Consider the following 25,456-nt stretch of genomic DNA (forward strand, 5'->3'; position numbering starts at 1 on the left):
TGAACAAAAATTTAAAGCACTCAGAGAGAACACACTTATTTAGCTTTTACAGTTTTGCGCGTGCGTGTGTGTGTGTGTGTGTGTGTGTGTGTGTGTGTGTGTAAAATAGAGGGAGTGTTTGTCTGGGTCTGAGCAATGAGTTTGACTAGTGGAAAATGGTTGAAGAGGCATTGAAGGAAGAGTTTGTGTGTGAGAGAGAATGAGAACGAATGTAGTATGTGTGCACATGCAATCACACATGTGGAAGCCAGAAGTCAGTCTTGACTTCTTCAGGAGCTACCCACCTCGTTTATTGATGTTATTGTATTGTTAAGATACCGGGCTCCCACCGGCCTGCAGTTCACTAACTGGCTAGGCTGGCAGGCCATCAATCTCCAGGAATGCATATGTCTCCCTATCTCCAGAGCTGGGGTTCTAAGCCTATATTGGCACACCTTGTTATATATATAAATAATAAGTTATTTATTTATTTATTTATTTATTTTGCTTTATTGAGACAGGGTTTCTCTGTAGTTTTGGACCCTGTCTTGGAACTAGCTCTTGTAGATCAGGCTGGCCTCGAACTCACAGAGATCCGCCTGCCTCTGCCTCCCGAGTGCTGGGATTAAAGGCGTGTGCCACCATCGCCCGGCTATACCTTGCATTTTTAATGTGGGTTTATCAAACTCAGATCATCAGGCTTATAAGACTAGGATAAGCACATATTAAGTGATTTATCTCTCTAGCTAAAGAGGGTCTTGAAATCTAGATTGAAGAAAAAATATTTTGTTTCATGACCAATTTAACCACACATGACTTTTGCTGGGTTTTATTGATTCATAGGATTCATTTGTGGAATACTTAAGGTATGCCAGGTTCTTATTTAAGGGCCTTACGACATGTAGTAACTCATTTAACCCTCAAAACAATTGTGTGAGGCAAGCACTAATAGCTGATCTCAGAGGTGAAGTAGAAGGGGGCCAAGAAATATTCAGGGATTCACACAAGGTCTTCAGGTCAGAGCTGAAACGTCAGGGCTGAAAGCTGAGCTTTGGACCGAGGTAGTCTGGTTCTAGAGCACACGTAGTTAACTTCCTTGATGTCTAATGTTCTTTTCAGTGATGAAGATCAAATCTAGGTCTCACACATGCCAGGAAAGTGCTATGCCCCAGGTGCTTTGGTGAATATCTATCTACATGGCTTCTTTGGAATCATAGCCTATAGGAAACTTGAGGGCAACACAGGGGCTCCTAGACCTCACACACTATCTGCACACTCAGTAAACACACTACAGGGCTCAATACTTTCTAACGATAAGGTGCAGTATTTCATGTTTACTGGCGAAATGAATCAGGGCAATTTAGGACACGACTACATGGAGCAATGAATACTAGATACTTGGAGGAGAGGACATATTGTTTAATGAAATAATAATGCCTTACTGAGTGCCAGCACCATGCCTTAAAACTGTTCAGTTGCTGTAGGGAGGAGAAAGAAGATATAATTACAGGGTATTACTCACCAGCCCTACTCACAAAGAGTTCAAAGGCTCAAGAAAACACCAGTGGACATGGTCGAGAGGACTTCCCTTGACTGGGGGGTGCAGCTGAGTGATAGAACACTTGCCTAGCACGCACAGGCTCTGGGTTTCATCCCTAGTACCACAAAAGCCCCCCCTTTAACCAAACAAATTGGGCAAACAACTCACATTTGACCCAAGTTCTGAAATTTTCAAAGAACTGCAGCTAAATGCAGCAGAGATAATGAATTCCTAGAGAAATGAACGGACAGGCCTTAGAGAAGGTAGAAGGGGCTGACATTATTTATGGAGGGGTGAGAACATGTGTCCACTTTTGCTTCTGGACTGAATATTTCTGTATTAACTCAAACACCAAAATCAATTTGAACAATTGACCCATAATCCCAATACATGAATATCCAATTTCTAAGACTCTTAAAATCCTTCACAACTGACCAATGATTTTTTTCAGTATTAGGCAACTCTAGGAAACACCTCAGAATTTACCATAGTAAGGGTCACTGGGGAAGACATTGAATTACTTTTTAACTTCTTTTCAAAGTACCCATTGTGGAGAGCAGACCCTGCCCTTCACCTGGGCAGCAGGAAAGAGACAACCCTGTCGGCGGAGGTGTGGGTGAGTCAGCCCTGACGTGAGCATGGGAGAGCTGTCCCCATTACTCATCCATCAGTGGCGGCATGGACAAGAGATGCCCCCCTACACTCCACCCACCAATACCAGAGGCAGTTGGGAGAACTGGCCCTGAGGTCCCAAAGAGAAGGAGAGCTGTCCCTGCTCCTCAGCTGCTGCCGCTGTTAGGAGAGCGGCCCCTACACCTTACTGACCCTGAAGATGTAGGTGTAATGGCCCACCCAAACATTCACCCCATCTGTGATGAGCTCCAAAGTGGGGGAGCTGGCCCTGTAGATTCTGGCTGTAGGAGGTCCATGACACAGGGTAGTAACAGAGTCTCAGTGAGGGCCCAACAACGTCAATGGTGTACCAGAGACCAGTGAGTCTTTGCAATGAACGCCTACATGTAAAAATGAATGACTCACTCTGTCATGCTGCAGCTTTTGTGAGATTTTCCCTTTCTCCCTTTCCCCCCTTTTTTCTCTTAAATTTTATTTTGTTTTATTCTGGGTGGGGGTGGGGAGTTAGGTGGGATCAGGAGGCATGATGTGAGGGAAAAAGTATCCATTGCAAAGTGGGTGTGTAGCTTGGGGGTAGTGACGTCCTGGGTTCCATCTTTAGAGCTGAAAAGGATGGGGAAGAGATGGAAGAAGAGGAAAAGGAGGAGGAAGGGGAGGAGGGAAACAGCAGTAATCCCCCTCCTCTCAGCCTTCCCGAGTATATACATGTATTATGACATCTGTATGCCATATCTGCTATAAAAGGCCTTTATAGAAAAGTCCCCTTGGAAAGCCTATTTTTTAAAGCCTTTCTACCAAATAACCCGCATTTTCCAAGCACCACATTAAAACCTCCAGTGAGCAGTCTGCAAAAAGAAAAATGCTAGAATGGAGCTCTTCCCACAGCCTGGATTTCATTTCAGAAATCCAGAGCGGGCCTTCAGCCACATTACACAGCAATGGCAGTCAGCGCGCTGCCCTCAAGTTAGAAACACATTGCCTTGTAGCTTATTCCAGCTCTGAGCATGCATTTGTTGCTGCGCTCCGCTTCCCAACTCGCCTGCTTTTTTTTTTCTTCACACAGCCACTCACGCCAAACAAACAGAAAAGGTCTAGCTTTTCATCTGTTGCCTGGTAACATAAGCACCCGATAAAAACAACAGGAAATATTTCACCAAATTCTGGTAAGAGAAGGAGCTAGGGAGCCCACACTTGCCGTGGGATGTGATGAGTTTGGTCAGCAGTTTCCTAAGTCCTTCTCAATTCAGTACACATACCAAGAAGGTGCGACTTTCTCTCACTACTGATCGGATAAGGAGATTTTGAAAGCATAATGTATACAATCGACTCAAATTCACTCAAGAATATTTGTGGGCACATTGTAGATAACATAGAGGCTATACAAATATGTGAAGTCGTGCCTTATTTTTGAAATCACTGGACTACTATACTTCATATATGAAAATATGATTATTTTAACTCCCTTAAAGACTCTACATTTTTTGTTCTTTTTCTACTTTGCTCTATTTCCTTTTAGGCATTGTGTGTGGTACTATCACCTAATGCTAATTTTCATACAAGCACATCGAGCAGACATCCCACTAGCCTCTCCTTTATCCCTCCTTTCCCTCCCAGTCTCCTTCTGTCCCCCTAGATGCTTTCTCTTCTACTTTTATATTGCAGTTTTATGTCAGAGTATCTATATAAACTCTAGAAATCACAAAGCAAATATCCAGCATTTGTCCTTCAGAAGCTGGCTTGATGAAGGGTGTTTGTGATCTCCACACATTCACCCTCCGGGCATACACCTTTATCCCGACCCCACCATATCTTCAGTCCCACCAAGCCCTTTGCAATTTTATCCTTTATGTCTAAGTAAAAAGATACTACGAGGGTAGAATGAAAGTTTATACTCGGTTTCTTAAAAGCTTATTTACACTTATAATGATGTAGGGAAAACAACGAAATGTCTAATACCCAGAATCGTTAAGAGAATAGAAGTAAAGAGGGATCCACAGAAATGGCTTAAAAGGCAGGAGAGTCCTTCAGAGACCTCGATGGTAAGACACTATTGTCTAATTATAGCCCCTGTAGTTTGGGGTGCGGGTGTAGACACAGTCCTATTATGCCAGTGTTAATTGAAACCATGAGAATGTATCTCTTTGGCAGAAGAGCTATTAATTTTCATGGTGCATGTAACCACTTGTGCATTTCTTAAGCACCACAATAGACTCCACCCTTCTAGGCAAAACTGCTGCTACAAGCAGGTAACTAACAAAAACGCATCATGAGCCATGTAGCGGCAGGCTATTCGTGAACCGCCTGTTTCTAATGAAGAGGGAAGGTATCTCTGCAGTTGGGATCTTAAGGCTCCAAGGAGTATGCTGAGACTGCTGGGTCCAGCGAATATGAAATGAAGCAAGGAACAAGGAACGAGTCCTTCACTCAAGCAGCACTCTTCTCTGGGAGGAAGGAAAGCTTGCTGATACTGACAGCCCTCTCAATGGCTTTGTGGCAATCAAATCACTGTTCATCTTGGAGGTGCAAAAGAGAGCTGGAAAAACAAGGAATCCACCCACGAGAAAGTGAGACCACCTCTGAGTTAAGCAAGAATTCAGGGAGCAGCCCCAAGGGCCAGGATGCTTCTGCAGCTTGCCTTTAAAGATGTCTTTGTAGCCAGTGGTTTGGATCACCTCAGTTGGCAAAGAGATTCCCTACTCTGAAAGGCTTTTTCTCAGGTTAGAGGACATTGATTTTATGAAGTACCATAAAACTACATGTTAAATTGTTCTCCTTCCAAGGAGAACAATATATAAACTGGTAGAGAACCAAATTCTGAGTTAATCATATCAATTTTCTGCTTACTCGGTTTAAAATATACATTTTTTAACAGTTAGGTCATTTACTACATTCCCCACAGAGCAAACGTTTAGATTCCACTTACCTGGAAGCTGCACTCCAAACATTAATCCAGTAAATATTTTCCCAAGTCTGCAACAATACCTGGCATACTGCTACACAGAGACATCCATGAGATGGATCTGATACAACTCTCATTTTGCCTTCTTTTGATTGAATACCTATGTGTTTTACTATTGTTATTCAAATACTACAAACCAACTTAGTTGAAGGTTGTGGTTTTAAAATCAGTCCTTAAGTCTGGAAATTATTCAATAGTGAAGCCAAAATAATCCATTTATGTATTTGTTTATTTTCCAGTTACAAGCATAACATTTAATGTAGCTTGATGATATTTTTTAACTAACTGGCAAATAACTTTGCCTTGTGTAAATTACAGGATATATCTTGTATTCACTATATACGCATTAAACTATAAACATTTAGGAAGTCATAAGTAAAAAAATGAATAAAGAAGAGAGCTCAATTCTGAAACAACAACAACAAAAAACCTTAAGAAGTTACGTTAAAAAGTAGCTTTTCTTCTTGCCCAACTAACAGTAGTACCTATATTTGGTTAATGTAAAGAAAGTTTTTTTTTTCAAACAATTGCGTAGGGCGGTATGTACACTCTTATTTTTCTCTGGATAATGTACACATAGCACACAGGTCCACATGTATATACAGGCATTTACAGCACACATTAACTCCTTCCTGCCCATTCATCTCAGGATGAACATGAAGAATTGCTGAAAGTGGGCAAATGTGTCAGGTGAACTTCTATGCCAATGGCATGGGCCTTGAAGACTTGTGAACGGTGGACTACTTCCAGACTGAGACCTAAGTATTTCCAAGATTAAAAATGATTTCTGCAGTTGACAGAAGTACAGCATTGAGATTAGTTTTCTAACTACCTTAGATCCATATGTCCCACCAAATATTTGCCACAGACAATGAAGGAATCAGAAGAAGAAGGAGAGGGTGGGCAAAAATATACTGCAAAGAAATTCCTAACAATTTACAGCCTTGACAGGAGAGAATCAGTTAATTGAATACAATACATATTATTTCCTAAGTCCCAATAATCAGCATCTACTTTCTGTAACATCCTATTTTTAGATTCATGTGCTTTCCTCTGGTAAACACTGGCTTCCTCTCAACTAAGGTGGCAGGTACATTCTGTGCACTTGGTTGCTCATTAACAGTTAGTGGTCCCTGTTGCCTGGTTATGTCTGTTAATACGCATCTGCTGGTTTAGACAGTAAGTGCCTTGGTTTGGATAATAAATGACCTGGTCATCCTAACTCTAAGATGAACTCTGTGATCATTGATCTGCTGGCTGTTTTCATGTTGACCTTTTGTCTAATCGTGAAAACAACTAAATGACAAAAGCAAAAGCCACTATCTGAGCACACAGACAGTGTGTACAGTGTTAACAGTGGCTAACAAATTGGCCACCCACTTGGGAGCCAAAGGAAAAGAGCAGTCTGACCAAAATAACTTTGCTCCAGTATAGATGCTTCTTCCCTGGTATTAAGTCACAAAAGATGTCTGAAGTTAGCTTTCTATTGCTGTAATAGACATGACTAAAAGCAACCTAGGAAAAGTTTGCCTTACATACCCTGGGTCACAGTCCACACTGGGGAAGCCATGGAAGAGTATTACGTACTGGCTTGCTCTCCTGTCCACAGCTTGCTCAGTCTGCTTTCTTACACCATCAGGACCACCTGCCCAAGGGTAGCAGGATCATCCACAGTGAGCTGGGTCCTCGCACATCAGTCATAAAGCTCAGAACACTCAATACCTTCTGCAGTCCCAAATTCCAAAATGCTTCAAGTAAGCGTAGTGGTACAAGGTCCTTCACAAGTGTTCCGGAGCTTAAGGGCCACAGCTCAGCAGAAGGAAGAGCACTGGCCACACATCTGCATGGCCCTGGGCTTCTGTTCCCGGAGCTACAGAAACTAAAAACTTGCAAATCTCACTGAAGAGTGAACCATTCCCACTTTAAAATCTTGCTCAGAATTCTACTGCAGGCAATCTAGGAGAACAAAGCTTCTCTATGGCAGCTAAAGCACATAACTCAGTCTTAAACCAATATAAAAGTCCCCTTTGCTTCGCCTCACGGAGGCTCATGAAGACCCTTCTAAGGTGCCTCCATGGAATACAATATGAAAAATCCTGGTCTGTGTCAACTCATTTAATTTACGAGAGGTTCATTTTTACCAGGTATTAGAATAGTATTGTCTGTACTGGTAATTCTAGAACCAAAGTCATGATCATCATGACCTGAATAGTGCACAGCAATTGTCATGAAAGCTCTGAGCACACTTTATAATAAGGACAAATGCCCATGGATACTAATGATTTCCTAATTGCAACTAGTGGGCTCAAACATGCTCATCCAAAATAACTAGGTGTGGAGCCTGAGGTGGGGAGGATTCTTTTGCACAAAGAAAAAGAACTAAAAACAGATGGGGAATGAGTTGTTAAAATTATTTTTAAAATTAAGACTTTGGAGTCAATGTGCATCCCACTTAAGAATGGCTACCAAGGAAACTACAGAAAATAACAATGATATATAAAGATATTCATCCTAGCCCGGTGGTAGTGATGCATGCCTTTAATCCGAGCACTTGGGAGAAAGAGGCAGGCGGAACTCTGTAAGTTCAAGGTCAGCCCAGTCTACAAAGTGAGTTCCAGGATAGCCAAGGTTACACAGAGAAACCCTGTCTCAAGAAACAAAAAATAAATAACAAACAAAAAGAAATCTTGCCCTAGCACTGGTGAGTTAAGTCTAAAGAGTGTGGACAAAATGTGGGAGGTGAGAAACCAAGAAAAGATTGTTAGTGAGCCAACCGAACCCTAATGACTTGTTTTTGAATCTTTCTGCAACCTCCTTTTGACACCAAACAAACCAAAAAAAAAATCAAAACCCAAAATACACACAGAGAACTTACCACAGAGACTTTGCTCACTACGTCCCTTGCAACTGCTAAGCCTTGAGCAAAAGTCCGGGCTGCAACAAAGGCGCGTGTAACCTGGAGCTTCAGTTTCCGAGGGACATCTCCAAAGGGCTTCAGCTGCTCTGTGTATTTGCTCACGCATTCCAGGTACTCATCTGTAAAATGGTACTGAGAGTTCACCAGGCGGAACATGCGCTCCAGAAGGCGAGCCCAGAAGTCATTGAGCATGTCTCCCAGGTTCACGTTTCCCGCCACATAGTAGCGCTTCAGCTCTACGAAGAGATCTTTAAATAGTTCTGAATTTTGCATGTATAAGTGGCCATATGTCTTCACAAACATATCATTCAGGGATTTCTCTGCATTTTCAAGTAGTTCTTTGAAGAATTCTAAAGAGAAAAGCCAAAAAAGGGAGGGAGAAAAACATTTAGAAAGGCTGTTTTCTAGTAATTAAATAGCTGAATGAGGTAAATTTGAAAACTGAAAAATAATTGTGACATTCAACTGGAAGGTATGTCTGTATAAAAGTGTACTACTTCTGAGGAATTTGCATCTCAAATCTTTGTCAATGAAAGGAAGCCTATGTCACAAAGTCATTCTTTCTCATAGAGAACGAGAAGGAAAATTTAAACCAGCAGTTTCTCAGTAATCAGTACAACATTCTGAAATCCCTCAACAAAAACGGCAGGCTGGACATGACAGCGGCGTGTAATGCCAGCACTTGGGAGGGAGGAGGATCAGGAGTTCAAGGCCAGTCTCAGCTACCCAGTAAAGTTGAGGCTAGACACAAGACTGTCTTAACAAACAAATGAGCAAGGAAGCAAGCCAGAAAAGAGTAGCAGCAGCAATATACATTCAGGTATGGGGTCACAGCCATCATTTGCAGCAACTTTCTTGAGAGCTGCAATTCTCATCTCCATCCGGGCCCCACCCATCCATGACATTATTCTTGTTCCTCAGGATCGTGGTCAGATCCTAACTGCTGAAGAAGACCTGCCTAGGCCAAGACACATAGCAATCATCCTCCATAATCGTTAATGAAACCAATTATAATACAAGAGTTGGCTAAGGGAAGCAGCCAAGGGTGGTGTAAACCAGAGTTCCCACTGATCAGAGGCTGAGTTAATTGGAACTTAGAACGCCTATCCAGCAACTGCTTGTAGAGTCTGCTTTCCGGGAAGCTCCTGCTGTCTGAACGTCAGAGAGGAGGCGGTAACCGAGCATTTGTGAACAGGTTTATTTCTGTAATTCCCCATTTGGAAGCTTCAGAGTACATGCGGTGAGGCTCAAGCAGCCGAAACTCCCTGAGCTCACAATTGGCCACAGCTCAGGAGTAGAACTCAGCACTGTAATACGCTACGAGCCTCAAGCAGTGTGAACGGTGGGGAAAGCCTAAGACTCCTACTTTGAGGTTTACATGCCATGGTTGAGAAAATAAAAGCCTCCGACGGCCCGTTTACAAAACAGGCCATTCTCTCGCACCCCACATGGCCAATGCTGGCACAAAGTCATGCTCAATATACATAGGCACTACTAATAATACACTGAGTGACGCTATCGTCGCTCCTAGAATTGATGCCAGCAACCATTTAGAACATCTTTTAACAGACTGGTTTATGTCTTGCCTAGTGATGTCGAACAATCCATCTGGGGGGAACAGAAATGAAGGTCAAGCTGTTGGGAGGTCCGCTGAGAAGGCCTATAGCCTTATAAAACTTGGAGCTGTTTATCCAAAGGGAAATGCTTAACAGCTCTACCTCCCAAGGTTGTGAAACGTCCCAGACATCCACGAGACTGGAAGCAAGTACTGGGTGGAAACTAAGGGATGAAACACCATCAGCCATGGGAAGAGAGTTTATACTACCTGGAAGGCGGAATGCTGGAAGCATCGCACACAGCTGAAACTTAGGAATTGGGGCCTCTTCCCTCCTTCCTCCCATGCACTTTAGCTGCAGACTATTCAATTTCCCAGAGGCCTGGTGGGTGTAAGAACTGAGCTTGGGGACTATAAACACTTCTCAGCTCTAAAATTCAATTATTTCCAGTGTAGAAAGTACTGGCTTAACATGGGAAAAACCTGAGTGGAAAGCCAAAGTTGTCCTATCAAAGTATTCTATGTAAATATCCTGCCTTTTAAAAGAGGACAACATGTGCTTCTGGAATTTCTATCGCCAGTCACTTGTCTTCCATCAAATAAACATCCAAAGTTCTTGAAAAGGGTCAAAGGAACTCTGGTTGTGCTATTAAATACCATTAGTTCCTTCTAAATAAACAATCAACTGGCTATTGATGAATGAGCTAGAATGGATTCTAGAAGGAACCCACGACCTTGAGAGAGTAGAAGCTCTTTCTATTCAATCCATTTGTTCGGTGCCATAAATCAGCCCCGCACGTTTACATTATGAGGAAGCTGTCTTTTATACATAAGCACTAATTCCTCCTTCACTATAAACGCTGCATCTCACAGCCTTAGTGTGACATGCCAACACTAAGTTATCACAGCAACTAAATTCCTCAGAAGCCTCTTTTTAAAGTGCTACAGCCCAACCACTTCTAACTGTTAGGCAAACTGAAGGAGTCATCCATCCGGTCTCTCGCTGCGAGCAAGTATTTAATGAAGAACAGCTAAGTCAGGCATCTACAAATGGAGGGAAAAGGAGAAACAAAAAAATTCTTCCTGACGATGGGACCTGTTGGCTTGGGACTGCCTACTCCAGCCTCTTCAGTAGTCTGAAAGCCATAGCAGACACTGTCCTCTGCCATGGCATGTCACTCCTGGAAAGCACCTGAAAGAGCATGGGGGCACTAAAAGGTCACATACTCAACTCCTGTTTCGCAGCGGATAGTAAATTACTAAGCTGCCCCTAAGTTAGCAAGCCAGTTGCCAGCTGTAGTCCTCCTTTGGGGCTGTTAGCATATCAAAGAGTGCTAGGGGGCGCTGCCAAAGGATCAGTCTTCCCTTTCCAAGGTTAATTTTATTAATGACCTCTCCTAGAGAGAAAATAGAGTGTTTATTCTCTCACGGACCATGAGTTTAGCTAAGTTGCCAGGGACTCAAACTCAGTACCATATACTTAGTACTTCTGCTGGCATCATCCAATGTCCCGCAGCTAGCCAGCTGAACTGAGCACTCTCAGATTACTTTGCATCCAATGGGCCCCCAGCGACGGCTCTGGGCCCACAGAAACAAGTAAGCTAGGAAGCTAGAGCAGCCACAACAATCATCTCCGTGCTACATTTTGTGTGCATCACTTAACGGGATATTATGTGATATTCATGGTCTCATATCAAGAAAAATCATGGCACCAAACCATTTAATTAGTGCTTCTAATTGCATGTATGTTTGTGTGTTCTGTGTTGACACACAAAAAAAGGATGAAGTAAACACAGTGGTGATGGAGGAATATTGATGATCAAAGATGACTGTTTTCAATGTTTCAATTTTTGCTCCCTCAAAATTTTCAATGACGTAAAATTTTTGACTGACACATAACATTTCCACACATTCTTGAGGTAAGATTAATATTTTGATTCACAAATCCATTAGACAATGATCAACTTGGGAGATTAACATATCTGTAACGTTAAACTTCTGTCAATCCTTTTTGCAAGTGTATTCAAATTACTCTCTTCTATTTTGAGATACATACTATGGTCAACCTACTTGGCAATAGCACAGCAGAGTTTTCTCCTCCTAAGCAACTATAATATTTAACCAAGGATTAACCTCTTCCCATTTCTCCTCCCTAATACCCCTCACCAGTCCCTGAATCTACTCTCAACTTGGGTGGTTTTTCTTTTCTTTCTTTTTTTTTAAAGCCTCATGTAGTACTTCCACAATGTCACAAATGCTAGGATTTCATTCTTATGGTGGAATAGCATTCTGTGTGTGAACATCAAATTGTCTTCTTCCATTAGTCAGTTGATAGACAAGTGGGGTTCTGAGTCCTGGTCACTGTCAGCAGTGTGGGCAGTTGTGACTTTGCCAGACTGATCTCATTTCTTTTGCTTCTATGTGCGGCAGTAGAACATGGTAGATGATCTCCACTTCACAGTCAGCAGGCTACTCTTAGAATCCATAGTTCTATTCCATTCCATAGTCACTATGCTGACCCTACAACAGTGTACGGGGCTTCTTCCTCCGTTGTCCTCAGGAATATTTTATAATCAGAAAAAAATGGTATTCCTTCCTGTGTACAGAAGAGTCTTGCTTCTTTCACTCGGTTTCATCAGGAGGCCTCAATGCCCTACCTCTTTTTCCCCCCCCAAATTGTCTAAGGTGAACAGTGTCAAAGAAAAACATCACTTAACAAAATCAGCATTCATTTTTTTTCATCAAGATAAGTACTTCTTTTGCTGAACAGAATCTTTCTCGCCATAGCAATTTGAAAATTAGGACAGGTATGTAGAAGACTCCAATTATCTGTAACTCCACAACTTGAAAGTGCCAAAAGCTTATTGGATTCTTTGTCTTTTTTCACATGGCCACATGATTGACAGCCCAGTGCTTCCATACTACTGTCGTGTAACACTACGTACTTAACATTTCCTCTAGAATTAAAGCTTCTCCAGGAGGATCATTTTTAATAAGGTGGATGTTTTATTTAATTTTTCTAAGATAAAAGATAGTATAATTACATCATTTTCCCTTTCCTTTTCCTCACTCCAAGCCCTCCCATATGTCCCTCCTTGCTCTCTTTCAAACTCATGGTCTCTTTTCTCATTAATTGCTGTTACATGCATGCATGCATGTGTGTGTACACACACACACGTACAGACATATCCCTAAATATAATATGCTTACTCTGTATAATGTTATTGTATGTGTATTTTCAAGGTTAATCATTTGGTATTGGTTGACCAAATATAACCTGTTCAATCTGTATGTACGTGTATGTGTATTTTCAAGGTAAATCATTTGGTATTGAATAAGCAATTGCTGTGCTCTTCCTTGGAGAAAACTTATTTCTCTCACATGAAACATTTTGGTTTACTTCCAAATTTCAGTAGTCTAATTAATATTGTAACACTGTAAATGTGCACATGTAAATAATACTGTAATGTGCATATTAACATTCTACATTAATCTTGATACATATCTACCCTTCCTTAGGATACACACTTAGCAGTCAAAGGATGTGAACATATTTAAATCTTTTAACACGCTGCCAAATCAATCACCTGAAAGGTGTGCCAATGGAATATACTTGATATTTGAGTCCTATTTATTTCTAAATTCACAGGGCTCCATCAATTCTCCCAAGGGGGGGGGGGTGACGAAGATGGGCTAAAGCATGACAGGCCTGGGAATTCTGTCTGTCAAGCAGATGGAGCCTTACCTGAATAGGTAGCCACCTCAAGGAGGGCTGCAATAAGGAGCAGCCTTTCAAGTGCCCAGGTTCAGTACACAACAAAACAGTGAAGCCAAAGGTTTGTACTGGCCTCCAACTGCATCAGCAACTTCTGCCCGCCAACTGCAAAGTCTCAAACTAAGACTGCTCCGGATTCAGCGGAGACACATACACACTTTAAATCCAATGAGATAATGAAAACCTCAGCAAACGCTTACATTTCAGAGACAAATTCAAAGCGCTGAAGAAAAAAAAGCCGCTAATAATCATTCTCAGCAAGTTTCACAGGTAAATTTTTAAAGAAAAGTTAGGGCCTAGAGAGATGGCTCAACAGTTAAGAACACTTGTAGATCTTGCAGAGGAACAGCGTTCATTTCCCAGTGTCCACATGGTGGCTCACAGTTGTCTGTAACCTCGGGTCCAGAGACTCTAGTGACCTCTTTTTACCTTCATGGGCACCAGGCATGCACACGATGCACATAATATGTAGGCAGACAATCATACGAACACATAAAATGAAAATAAACAAGCATATCCTTTTAATAAGGGGTTTCTAAAACTACACAGGTTTTTAGTTTGTCACATGGATATGAAAGAACACAGGATAAAATAGCAGTGCTTGCCAACAAAACTCAAAGGCAGTTAGTGTGATCTAGAACAATGCATTTTGAAATAGGCCAGAAGGCTTCATGTCTTTCTTTGTACTTGGTGGCCACTCTTGCCTGTGAATTTGTGCCCACTACAGTGTAGTGAAGGTTCAAACAGCCACAACTGTTTTAAAGTCTTAATGACTGAAATCTAAAGTGAAGACTTAAAAAAACATCTAGGGACTTGGAGAAATGGCTCAGCTATTCAAGGATACACTGCTCTCGCAGAGGATCCCAGTTCAGGTGCCAGCACCCACAGCAAGTGGCTCACAACAGCCTGTAACTCTACCTTCAGGGTATCTGAGGCCCTCGTCTGGCCTCCCCAAGCACCTGCAGTCCTGCACATATAATCATGCATGAACACAGGCGGGTACGCTTAAATAAAAATAATAAAAACAAATCCTAAAATAGGCAGTGGTCATGTACCCCATTAGTCATTCTGTGACTTCAAGACCATCCTGACCCACATAATGTGACCTTGTTTCCAGAAACAGAAGACAGTCTCAGTTTATATTACTATATACATTTCCGTAACATTCAAAATGTTTTAGGGTTTGTTCTAATCTAAAAATGAGCTCTTTATTAACATGGGCCAGCAACAAACTCCCTGCTCCAATAACAAATCCACGAAGTTCAAAAAAAAGACCAGGGGGCTAAAAAAAAAAATTCTCAAAATTTCAACTTAAGCCATGAAATTTCAATGGCCATGAAGCTGAGGTATTTTTGTCACCGAAGGCAAGTGGACAGTATACTCTCACTGAGGCTCGTACTTTCATAGGCCTCTGAATTCAAATGCCTTCAACCACTGAAGGCTCCACATTGGTCTTCCTACCGGCCTAATGAAGTACTAGCTGTTATCAACTACAGAGATTAAAACACAGATTCAGCAAAGTCTGAAGAGTACTTCATATCATGCCTGTGTGCGATGGTAACGGGGGAGCAGGGGGGGCTTGTGATGATAGCCACTCTAGCCTGCCCAGCCCAGGCGGATAGATAGAGCAGACAATTATGTCTTTTATGTGCCTTTTAAGCTAATTCAGAAAATTTCAACTATTATTCAAGTTAACAAGCTGCAGGCTCACGGGAGGGTTTTCAAAGACCTGGGGAAAGTAGCTGGGGGTTAAGAAACAACAGAGGGAAAGAGGGTCCCATACAGATGGGCTAATTAGCAACTTGTAAGACCTTCCACGAAAGCAGCTGGTCCAGGCACATGCTTAAAAGATTCGCAGAATTTTTAGAATTGAAAGGGTTTTGAGGGAGCATCTAGCTCAACCCCTCATTTTATGGAGGGAAAAACTGAGACCCAGTTAATTGCCCCAGGTCACAGAGGGTCCTGTTGCAGAATCAGGCTAACAATTCCTTGTGCTCTGTCTCCCAACCGAAGTGTCTTAATTTCCGCCTAAAATGACAAAGTAAGAGAGTTTTCCCAAGAAATTCGTATCGGGTGTCATCTCTGGTTTTCCATAAGATTTCTCTGAGTGTGCAAAATCTCTAGCACACAGTGTGACTCAGGTAGTTGTTGGGCCGTCGTGTTTCTTCACAGGGATTGCGTCATTTTCATGCATGCAATTTTCATGATGCAATCCAGCAATGTATTTAACCCAGCAGCTTTGATCACTTTAATAGCCTATGTTTCTCTTAAAAACAATGGGCCTCACGAAGTGGCAGACATTTGGGGGACGAGTCTTTATGTTGTAGTTCCCCCCAAACACGGATTATGCTCCCTTCTACTATTTCTATTCCCTTTGCCAAGCAATTCTTCCCAACAGCCACTGAACTGACTTATTAGCATAGTCATGAGACTGCTTCACCTAATGAACAGTTTCGCTACTAAAAAATTCCCAAGACTGGCCAAGAGGGGGAGCAGCTAACCATGTCACTCCAGAGTTTTGGCTCTGGGACCATTTTAAGACAGAGTTGACAAAGAAAATCTTGCAGAAGATCTTGTCTTTGTTGGGTTGGGGGAGGAGAGAGGCGGGGAGGGAAGCAGAGAAAAAAATGTAAAAGACAAGATCTCCTGAGTAAATTGGGAACATGGAGACCATGGGGGAGGGCTGAGGGGGTGGGGGGAAGAAGGGACAGGAACAGAAAAAAATGGAGAGCTCAATAAAAATCAAGTATAGAAAAAAAAGCTTGCAGAACAGAAAAGTACAAAAGCCAGTCCTCATTTCCAGAGACACACATTTAAAGAACAGGCAGCCTGGCAACATTGCTCAAGGGGTATAAACTGAGTCTGATCCCCAAAACCCACAGTGGAAACAAAACTAAGTCCTGAAAGTTGTTGCCTGACTTTGACACACACCCTGTGGCATGAACATACCAGCTGTACACACGCATGATGATGATGATAAGAAGTAGCGATAGTAGTAATATAATTTTAATATTTTAAAAATAAACCCAGGAAACTGGTTGAAGTGCTATATGGAGATACTGTCAAATGAGGTCTTTCTTGTATTTATGCAGGTCTGAAAACATACACACACAACTTAGAATGTACAAATCAACTTATAAACTATAGAGTCACTTGAGATATACGAACAACAGAAAATGAGAGGTGAAGAAGCAAAACAACCCCCCCCCCAATTAAAAAATTCTTAGAGACAAGGAAACAGGAAAAGAGATTTGTTCTTCACACTTGATAAGTCTAAAAATGGCAAATCAGGTAATGAACCACACTCTTGCAATGGACGCACAGTAACCAAAACCTGGGTCAGTGAAGCCATTTCATGTATCTACATAACACTTTGCTAAGACAGGAAGTTGCCAAGGCTCAAAATCATCTCTTGTGAGTATGCATTGTGAACTTGGACCTGGCCAGACCACCTCTTATTTCCCCCTCTCCTTCTGCTATTTCCTCACTATGTATCTCCAGGGGTTTGTGTGTAACTCTGCTATCTTCTTCGTTCCCTAGCCACCAATCTTGTTTCTTTGCCGAATTTCCTCTCTTCCCTTTCCATCCAAGACACAGGTTTGTCCTCTTTATCACAGTTCGGGCAGTTCTTTGATCAAAACAACCTTACCCTTGGACTTCTGAGAATTGAAATAACCCTAAAGCACTTTACTCAACACCCCTGGAACTATCAATCAAACATCCGATGCAGCGCCTACTAAAAGGATCGCTGGGCACCAGACAACTGATGTTTTGCCATGAAAAATGATTTCAGAAAACGTCAATAAAATGTGCAAAGTATTCCAGCTCTGGTCTGATCTCCAGACCAAACGGATTTCAGCGGTTCACAACAAATTTTAATTGGTACTCATTAACTTTATTGTCTTTGCCATATTTTAAATTAGAGTCAGAAAAAATAAACGGAAGTTCTATAATCATGTTTAGTAGGTTTTGGAACTTATAAAGGTAAATTTTAATGTATTTATCGAATGTGAAGAAGAGCAATTGTTTATATATTTTTTTAAAAAATCCAAGCATATGTTAACACTTACTGATAGCGGTTCTCTATATAGCTTTCTTCAAAAGAAAGCCTGAACATTGTAATCATACTATGTAATATACTGCTATAAAACCATGGGGAAAGAGAAGGGGGAGAACATTAAACCAGCAGGCCCATAGGCAATGACTGCGGGCTCTATTCCAGAGAAAGATATGTATAACCAGAAATAGGACAATTCTCTTTGGAGAAGTCTGTACCAAGAGTTGGATATTTGTTATAGTCTACAACTTTCTCTGTAAGAAACCCAGACCTATGCTTTTGGGTATGTCTTACATTTTTCTGAGCATCTCTCTCAACCTCAAGTTTAAGCATTTATTAAATGTCTTATTTCTTATCTTGGCCTCCAAGTGTACTGCATCTAAAAAAGAAAAAAAGGAATGAGGTAGTTAAGGGAAGGTGGGCTTGGGGATGGGGAATCTCCACTGCATCTTGCTCTCAATGGAAGCAGGACTTGTTTCCTTTGTAATTCTGCTATGAAAGTCCCATGTGGTGATTTGTAGAGCCATTCACATCTATGCCAGAGTCGAGAGATTGTCACTGTTTCTGGGCACGTAGTGTACACCTGTAGCCCTAGCACTAGGGAGGGAAAGCAAGATCACAAACCACAGGACTCTCAAAAAATTAGCTAGACTTGGAGGGGATGGATAATGAGAATAGGAATGAGTCGCTGCTTTCAAAACAAAAGCAGCGATCCAGAGACAAGGAAGAGTCTAACACTGTACTTGCCAATAATATCTATTTTCACAAAGTATTAGCATGTGTCCTTTAACAGAAAAAGCTAGATATACCAGGGCTGGGTTAATCAGGAGGATATAAAGATACATATATTTATTCTCTCCCATCCAGAGAAATGAGATAGAATTAAAACTAAACGGTTTGGAGGTATAGGCCAGTGGTTGAGTACATGTATAGCGTGTGTGATGTGCTGGCTTCCTTCCCCAGCCACAGCATGCAAAAACAAGACCAAATACGTCTTGCACACAGTGTACTTGAAACAGTGAATAGGATCAATGGTATACACTAAAAAAAAAAAAATCCAGACAGTATTTAAGTACAACTACATTACAAATAAAATGCGTCACAGTCTAGCCTGGACAGCTTACTAATACTTATTAAATTGGTCACAAAAAAAAGTTTCAAATAATGACTCTCAAATGCCTGAAATACAACCTGTTCTATAGTTGAGGACTGTCTTATCAGCTCTATCAAATCTAATTTCGTCTAACTTTTCACCATGGTAACAAGCCCTTTGCAGGAATATTCAAAGACATTTCACATCTAGAAAATTTGCCTTGTACTCCTTCACCACGCATAATGTCAAAAAAAAAAGCGCTTGCTTCAAAGGTACCATGTAATTAGAATGGCCTTTAAAACGAGCACAAAGAAAGTTGTTTTGATTAAATCACGTCTACTTCACAACAATCCTGAGTGAGCAACATCACAGAAAGGAATCCTAGGGAGGCTGGGACCCCATATTCTAGTTTTGCATCTGTTATCTGTGGTGTGGCTTCAGGTAGGGCTTGAAATGCCTCTCATCTGCCTCCTTCCTTTCTATTAAACGAAAGTAACCACGTTAGAGGGTTTAGAGTCCTATGGTTTTTCCATTCAAAGACTATACCAGACCTCAGCTCTTAAGGAGCCTGGAGAAGCAGCCAAGCTTAGTAAAGAGCATAGAGCAGTGGCTACTTCCAGGTTATTCGCTGCATGGATGCTCAAGAGCTGAGCACCAATCCTGTCTATGTGCTATGGGGATTCAAAGAACTGTAGTTGGCAGTCCATTGGGAAATTTAATATGAAGTCCAGCATCTGTAGAACCTCTCTACTGGATTCGGGGGGGGGGGGGGGCTAAGACGGTTCTGAGATGCCTGCTTTTTATTAGGAAGTCGTTTGTTCAGTGACTTGCGTCAACAACACTATGCAGGGTTCACCCAAAGAAAGGAAAGGAAAGCATTTAAATGAACCTCATCTATTTTTAACTCCCTTTGACCATATTTCCATCATGCCTAGTATACAGATGCCAGTGCAAGCTGCTTAGCTAACTTGCCCCTGGAAGCCTGCTTAAACCACACGGCCACCACCACATCTCAGGAGGAAACTGAAGCACCGAAAGAGAACAGAAGCCATTTGAGAAGCGCTCACACCCAACAGCTGTCACCTCTTACATGCAATTCAGAACACATACCATCAAACTTCTTGTAGCGGGACGCGAAGACGGCCTGCAAATGGTTGCACTGTTCACTAAGCACGCTCTGGAAATCATCTTTACTTTGCAGGCCGTACTTCTCTTCCATCTCTTGAGAACAGCAGGTGTAGCCCTGGGGACAGATCTTCAAATGGTCACCTGGAAGGTAGAAAGACAATCTGTGTCAGCACTAGCCAGCAGCTGGTCCAAGAGAGAAAGGCTCGCTTTCGGTGTGCAATCCTCTTCACAGTCGCCAGGGAAGCCCTTTGTGAAAGCTCAACCATTGCACAGATCTAAAAGGACTCGTGGACATGAACACTCATTATTCTTGTATCCCAGTTTTGTTGTGGTTGTTTTGAAATAGAACTTTATTTTTTTTTAAAAAAAAAAAAGCTCTCAGCCAGGTGTGGTGGCGTGCACCTTTTATCCCAGCACTCTGAGTTTGAAGCCAGCTTGCTCTACAAAGTGAGTTCCAGGACAGCCAGAACTACACAGAAATCCTGTCTCAAAAAACAAAAAAAATGCAAATAAATAAAACATCACACACCAAAATTGACCAGGCCTAACCACTTCACAACTTAATGAACTTATATAGAGTTAGAATTGGAATTCAAAATGGAAGTTGTGATGAGTCATAAAGCTACCATCACCCTCAAAACAAAAAAACAGAACTTTGTAAAACTTTGTAATTAAGATGGCTTAACCACAGAAGTCACTGTGGGGCCGTAAGAACAGCATCGATTGATAGTAACACAAAGCTCTTTCATAAATTCCTTATGATTCTGTGTGAAATACTTCATAATTCTTGTAAATAAGAGATTTTTTTAAAAGAATTTGGGAGTTTATATTTCAAGAGAAAGAGAATGGTTTGTAAAGTGTGATAAGAACCCAATAGGTAAGTCCACATTGTAGTATAGGAAAGTAACATGTAAATTTATAAAAGCATGAATTCTACTGAGGAAAAGCAGAGACCCATACACATTTCACAGGGTTGGTCATACAAAGAAAAACTATGGAGGTTCATATTGGATAATCTCTATGCTAAATCCTTTCTTTATAAGGGATCGCAGATAATACTCTATGTTGAGATTTTATATTGCCACCTGCTAGGTAGGTTATCAGACTATATCTACCTTCTGTGTGATGTAGTTACTTATTCCTCATCTTCCCACAGACCGGTGGTTTCCAATAAGGGTGATCTTTATGTAGTGATGTAGCCCAGAGTTAAAAGTGTCAGATGGCTCACTGTATAGCGACCTAGGCCACAAAGTGTCTATGCTCTTAGAACTACAATCTGTCCACAGTTCAGAGGTAAGGTTTGGATGGGTTCTCCTATGACTCCTCCTCTTGGCTCTTTGTCAGTCACAGAATGAAAATTCTGCTTTGAAGGAACCAATGCATCACCTCAAAATGACCAAGGAGGTTCAGAAAAGCCCAAAAGTAAACCAGACCAGGTACTATGACTTGAGTCTCTCCAATATTTACTGGGTTAATAAAACTGTATACAAATTCACAAGATTTGATTTCACTGCTCTGCTATTGCTGTCCACGTATGTAAGACAAAGCAGAATCTGAAAAGAATCAAAATCTCAGGGATCTGGGCCTAGTACTAAAGTGTATACCTATTGTCCCAGCTACTGGAGGGGTAACATGGTGAGACTTCATCTCAAAATGCAATCTCAAGAATAAATCCGCTAGAGGCATGGGAGCTTGACACTAGTGTGTTAAACAGACAGAGGGCCATGGGATGACAAATACATCTTCTACTGCTTCGCTTTTGTATACTTTCATAAAACAAGCCTTCCCCTAACACAGACACCAAAGGAGCATTAGGGCTAGGTGGGAGTGTTGAACATAAAATAGAGTTTGTATGTGAATTGCTTATCACTAGATTATTACTGCCTAGATACAAATAATTACATACATTTATATATATGTATATATGTATGTATGTATGTATGAGAGAGAGAGTAATTATTTTTATCATGCACTCAGTATATATGCTGTTGGTTGTTTTTTACTGGGGGGGGATCTGGGCGTTTCCCTTTCTCTTACTTCTGTAAACCTTACTTTCACTTTTACTCCACAACTGGCTGGATGGCTGGACCCTCCCCTTGTTCTCTTGCTCTTCCTTTCTTCCCTATTGTACTCCCTGCCTCCCAGCCCCGCCTATCCTTTCTCCTACCTCACTATTGGCCATTCAGCTCTTTTATTAGACCATCAGATGTTTTAGACAGGAGGAAAAAAATCACAGCTTCACTGAATTAAACAAATACAGCATAAACAAAAGTAATGCACCTTAAAATAATTTCCTACAACATATAATCATTATTTGCAATTAAAAGGTACAGAGACTGTTACTAATGAAACTAAAATGTGTGAGGCATGAAAGGGCAATCTTCAAATAAACAATCATTTCTCCACCCACAAACTATTGTTTCCTTGGTGATTTCTGAAAGCTATGGACAATAGATAATTTTTACTAACAGGGAAAAAAGATTTGAAGAAGATTAAAAAATAGTTTACAGCTGAAGTTATAAAAATAACTCAGCTCTCAGTGAAAGAAAAGCAGTTACAAAGGTTGCTAAGGTTCAGACTGATGAAACCCCTTTTGCCTGGGAAGAACAGTAGAGCTGGCTCTGGTGATGTGAGTGAGGGGAAGCTGGATCGCAGGACCTGAGAGCGGGAGAACTGGCCCTGCTCCTTGCTGCATTGGGTAAACCAACCAACGCAGTGCTGGAGAGTTTATTCTGGAGCTGAGGATGAGGGAAAGCTAGCGAGCTCACCAACCCGGTTACCACCCAGGCCCAGAAACAGGCCTATGAGTTGACCCATCCCAACATCCACCCAATCTATGAACTGTTGGAGCATGTGAAGGGGACAAACCTGCAGATCCAAAACTGCAGATTCTCCATGACACGGGGCAACAAACAGGATATCCAAGAGGAGTATCATTGAGAGCCCATTATCATTACTGGCGTTATAGCAGAAATCAAAGGCCTCGAACCAGACCGATGACTTGTAGCAATGAACACATCCAAGATGAATGGACTAAAGGGTAAACTGTGTGCTTCAATGGGCCACACTGTAGCTTCCATGACAAGATTCTTTTTGTTGCTGTTGTTGTTGCTTTGTTTTTGTTCTGTTTTGTTCCTTTGTTTTTCTTCTAAACACAGTTTTGATGTATGTGTGCGTGGTAGGAGGGGACAGGGAGATAAGTGGGATTGGAATGCATGATGTGAAATCCATAAAGAATCAATAAAAAAAAATTTTTTAAAAAAACTTAAAAAGTCCCTCTTTTGGGGTTGTTGGTACCAGAACACATAATCAACACTGATGGGCAGTTTGTCTGCTGCTTTCAAGCTTTAGGGGTCCTCTAATAGTCTAAACACATAAAAGAGTATAAAGGCCCCAACTATATCATCTTACGGCACAGTACTCAGAAGTCAGACTCAGGTAGATCTCTAAGAGTTCAAAGTTAGCCTGGCATACATAGCTTTCTCACCCCTTTACAAAGACTCCATTGGGCATGTATGAAATTCAAATATTCAAGGCACACACACACACAAATCTCAGGAGTTTGGAAAATCTATTCCACCTATTTTTTTAAGACACGGTCACTGTGTGGCTCGGGATGATCTGGAAGCCATCTTATATAGAACATGCCTCAAACTCACAGAAATCCACCTATCTCTGCCTCTCAAGTATTGGGATTAAAGGCGCTTTCATGCCTAGTTGTTAAACTTTAGCAAGCTCACACAGGGAAAATGGATTATCTGTTGATTTACTGAATACTGTCAAAATAGACCAAAATAAAAGACCCCTTTCTTCAACAGTATACATGGTCTGAGGGTTTGTGCGTGCGCACGTGAACACAAATACACACACACACACACACACACACACCCCAGACACTCTATCCATCTCATGTCCACCAAAACCTCCAAGAGGACCTTACGATGGCGTGCTTATACTTGATTATACAGAGTACATTTATCTGAGACAATTTATAAAGACAATTAGTACACCTTCATATTAGATCTTCCCAGAAAGATGTGACCCGCTGGTGAGAAAGCCTGTGTTGTGTAAAGGATACCAACAAGCTAGAAACATGGCTGATGTGTTGATGGCCAGAGCCGTCTTCCTCTGAGAGTCCTCACTCTCTACTCCTCTGAGCTATATAAAAGGTGCTCCTTGAAAATTTAATTTCATGTCTTGGCCAAAAGAAATGTGTACTCTAATACACACTTGTAAATTAAACTCCAAAGCACACTGAAGCTGCTGGGGATTAAGGGACATGAGCAGTTAATGCTGCTGACAAGTAGAAGGAAGAAAAAGGCAACAACAGTCTTGGGCATTTGAATTATAACTGTGTTGCAGTAAGAATCTCTGAGCACTTAAGCAACAAGATCTCCTTCTAAAAGAATTTTTACCTTTCTTTATTTTGTGTCTTGGGGTGAGGGAGGCTTGGTAGCACCTTTACTCGCTGAGCCATCTTACAGGCCCTTATGTGTCTTATGAAATTGACTATTTCTTCTTTGTTAAACTTTTTTTTTTGGTTTTTCAAGACAGGGTTTCTCTGTGGTTTTGGAGCCTGTCCTGGAACTAGCTCTTGTAGAGCAGGTTGGTCTTGAACTCACAGAGATCCACCTGCCTCTGCCTCCCGAGTGCTGGGATTAAAGGCGTGCGCCACCACCGCCCGGCTTTTGTTAAACTTTTTAATGTGTCTAAGTGGCTTGCCTGCACATATGCCTGTGTACCATGCACGTGACAGGTGCCTGCAGAGGACAAAACAAGGCATTAGATCCCACAGTACTGGAGTCGTACACAGTTGTGTGCTACCGCGGAGGTGTTAGGCACAGAATGCCAGGTCCTCTGGAAGAGCATCATCCCTGGTGACAATGAGTTAGAAGCCACCTTGGGCTGTCTCAGGCCCTCCTTTCCACCCTCTCCCCCCAGATAGCAACACAATAGAGTATCTTCATTTCCTTTGTGAGGAACTCTCTTCATAACTGAAGCAGTCAGTTTCTTTAAGAGCAGCCAGTGTAAACTCATTGCCTAACATTGACAGTTAAAATGTATCCACTTTATTCTTCAAATGCGCCCCTCACTGCATCCCTTCCCCTTATTCTCTGAGCACCTAAATCTGAGTACATGCTCAGGGATTTGGCTCAGTGGTCTAGTGCTTACCTGGTATGTGTAAGGCTTTAAACCAAAATTTAAAAAGACAAAAAAAGAAGAAAAGAGAAAGAGAAAACCTCTGGCTAATTACACTTTAATCAGCAAGGTAACTCATCTTGAAGGCAGAGCATGTAGGGTGTTTGAATTATAGTCTGATTGCATGTTTGCTGTATCCATTGAGACACTTTTTTTAAGAACTCCTTTTTTAAACCCGGTCATCCTATACAGTTCTCATTTCAAAGGTGTCACATTCCTTTAGGCTACCAGAGCTGAACACAGGGACAACAGAGCTGATTTGGGACAGGCAGCAGTCCCTGTGAGACAGAGCAGGAAACAAGCAATATAGATAAGGATCTCCGACTGTCCTTTGTCCCCCAGGCTACCGCTTCATTTCTCCACCTCGATCTCCTGCCTCCCCAATTCTGGAGATATATACATATGTTTATATCCCTTTACTATGTTCTGTCTGCTTTCCAGCCTGCCCTCACACTGCCACTGTTCTTTTTTTAACCACACCCCACTTATTTAAATGCATGTTTTATGAAACAGGGGCTGATATTGTATTTGTAGGGCTTATTCAGAGGTCCTTGTTCGTCATTTAAAAGACAGGTGAACCGAACACTTTACAATTTTCTCAGGAAGCACCTAATTTAAGCT

General features: G+C 41.6%; 1 protein-coding gene across 1 annotated transcript in view; it reads right to left on the reverse strand.

The window, feature by feature from the left end:
* Gpc4 (glypican 4) overlaps nucleotides 1–25,456 on the reverse strand; it is a 107,871-nt gene that overhangs the window by 15,427 nt on the left and 66,988 nt on the right. The window contains exons 2-3 of the mRNA XM_075957191.1: nucleotides 19,619–19,777; nucleotides 7,987–8,378 (exon numbers count right to left, since the gene is read on the reverse strand). Coding sequence (XP_075813306.1) covers nucleotides 7,987–8,378; nucleotides 19,619–19,777 — 551 coding nt within the window. The remainder of the gene's footprint in view (nucleotides 1–7,986; nucleotides 8,379–19,618; nucleotides 19,778–25,456) is intronic.

The sequence above is a fragment of the Microtus pennsylvanicus genome, chromosome X, assembly GCF_037038515.1.
Source record: "Microtus pennsylvanicus isolate mMicPen1 chromosome X, mMicPen1.hap1, whole genome shotgun sequence".
NCBI classification, from domain to species: domain Eukaryota; kingdom Metazoa; phylum Chordata; class Mammalia; order Rodentia; family Cricetidae; genus Microtus; species Microtus pennsylvanicus.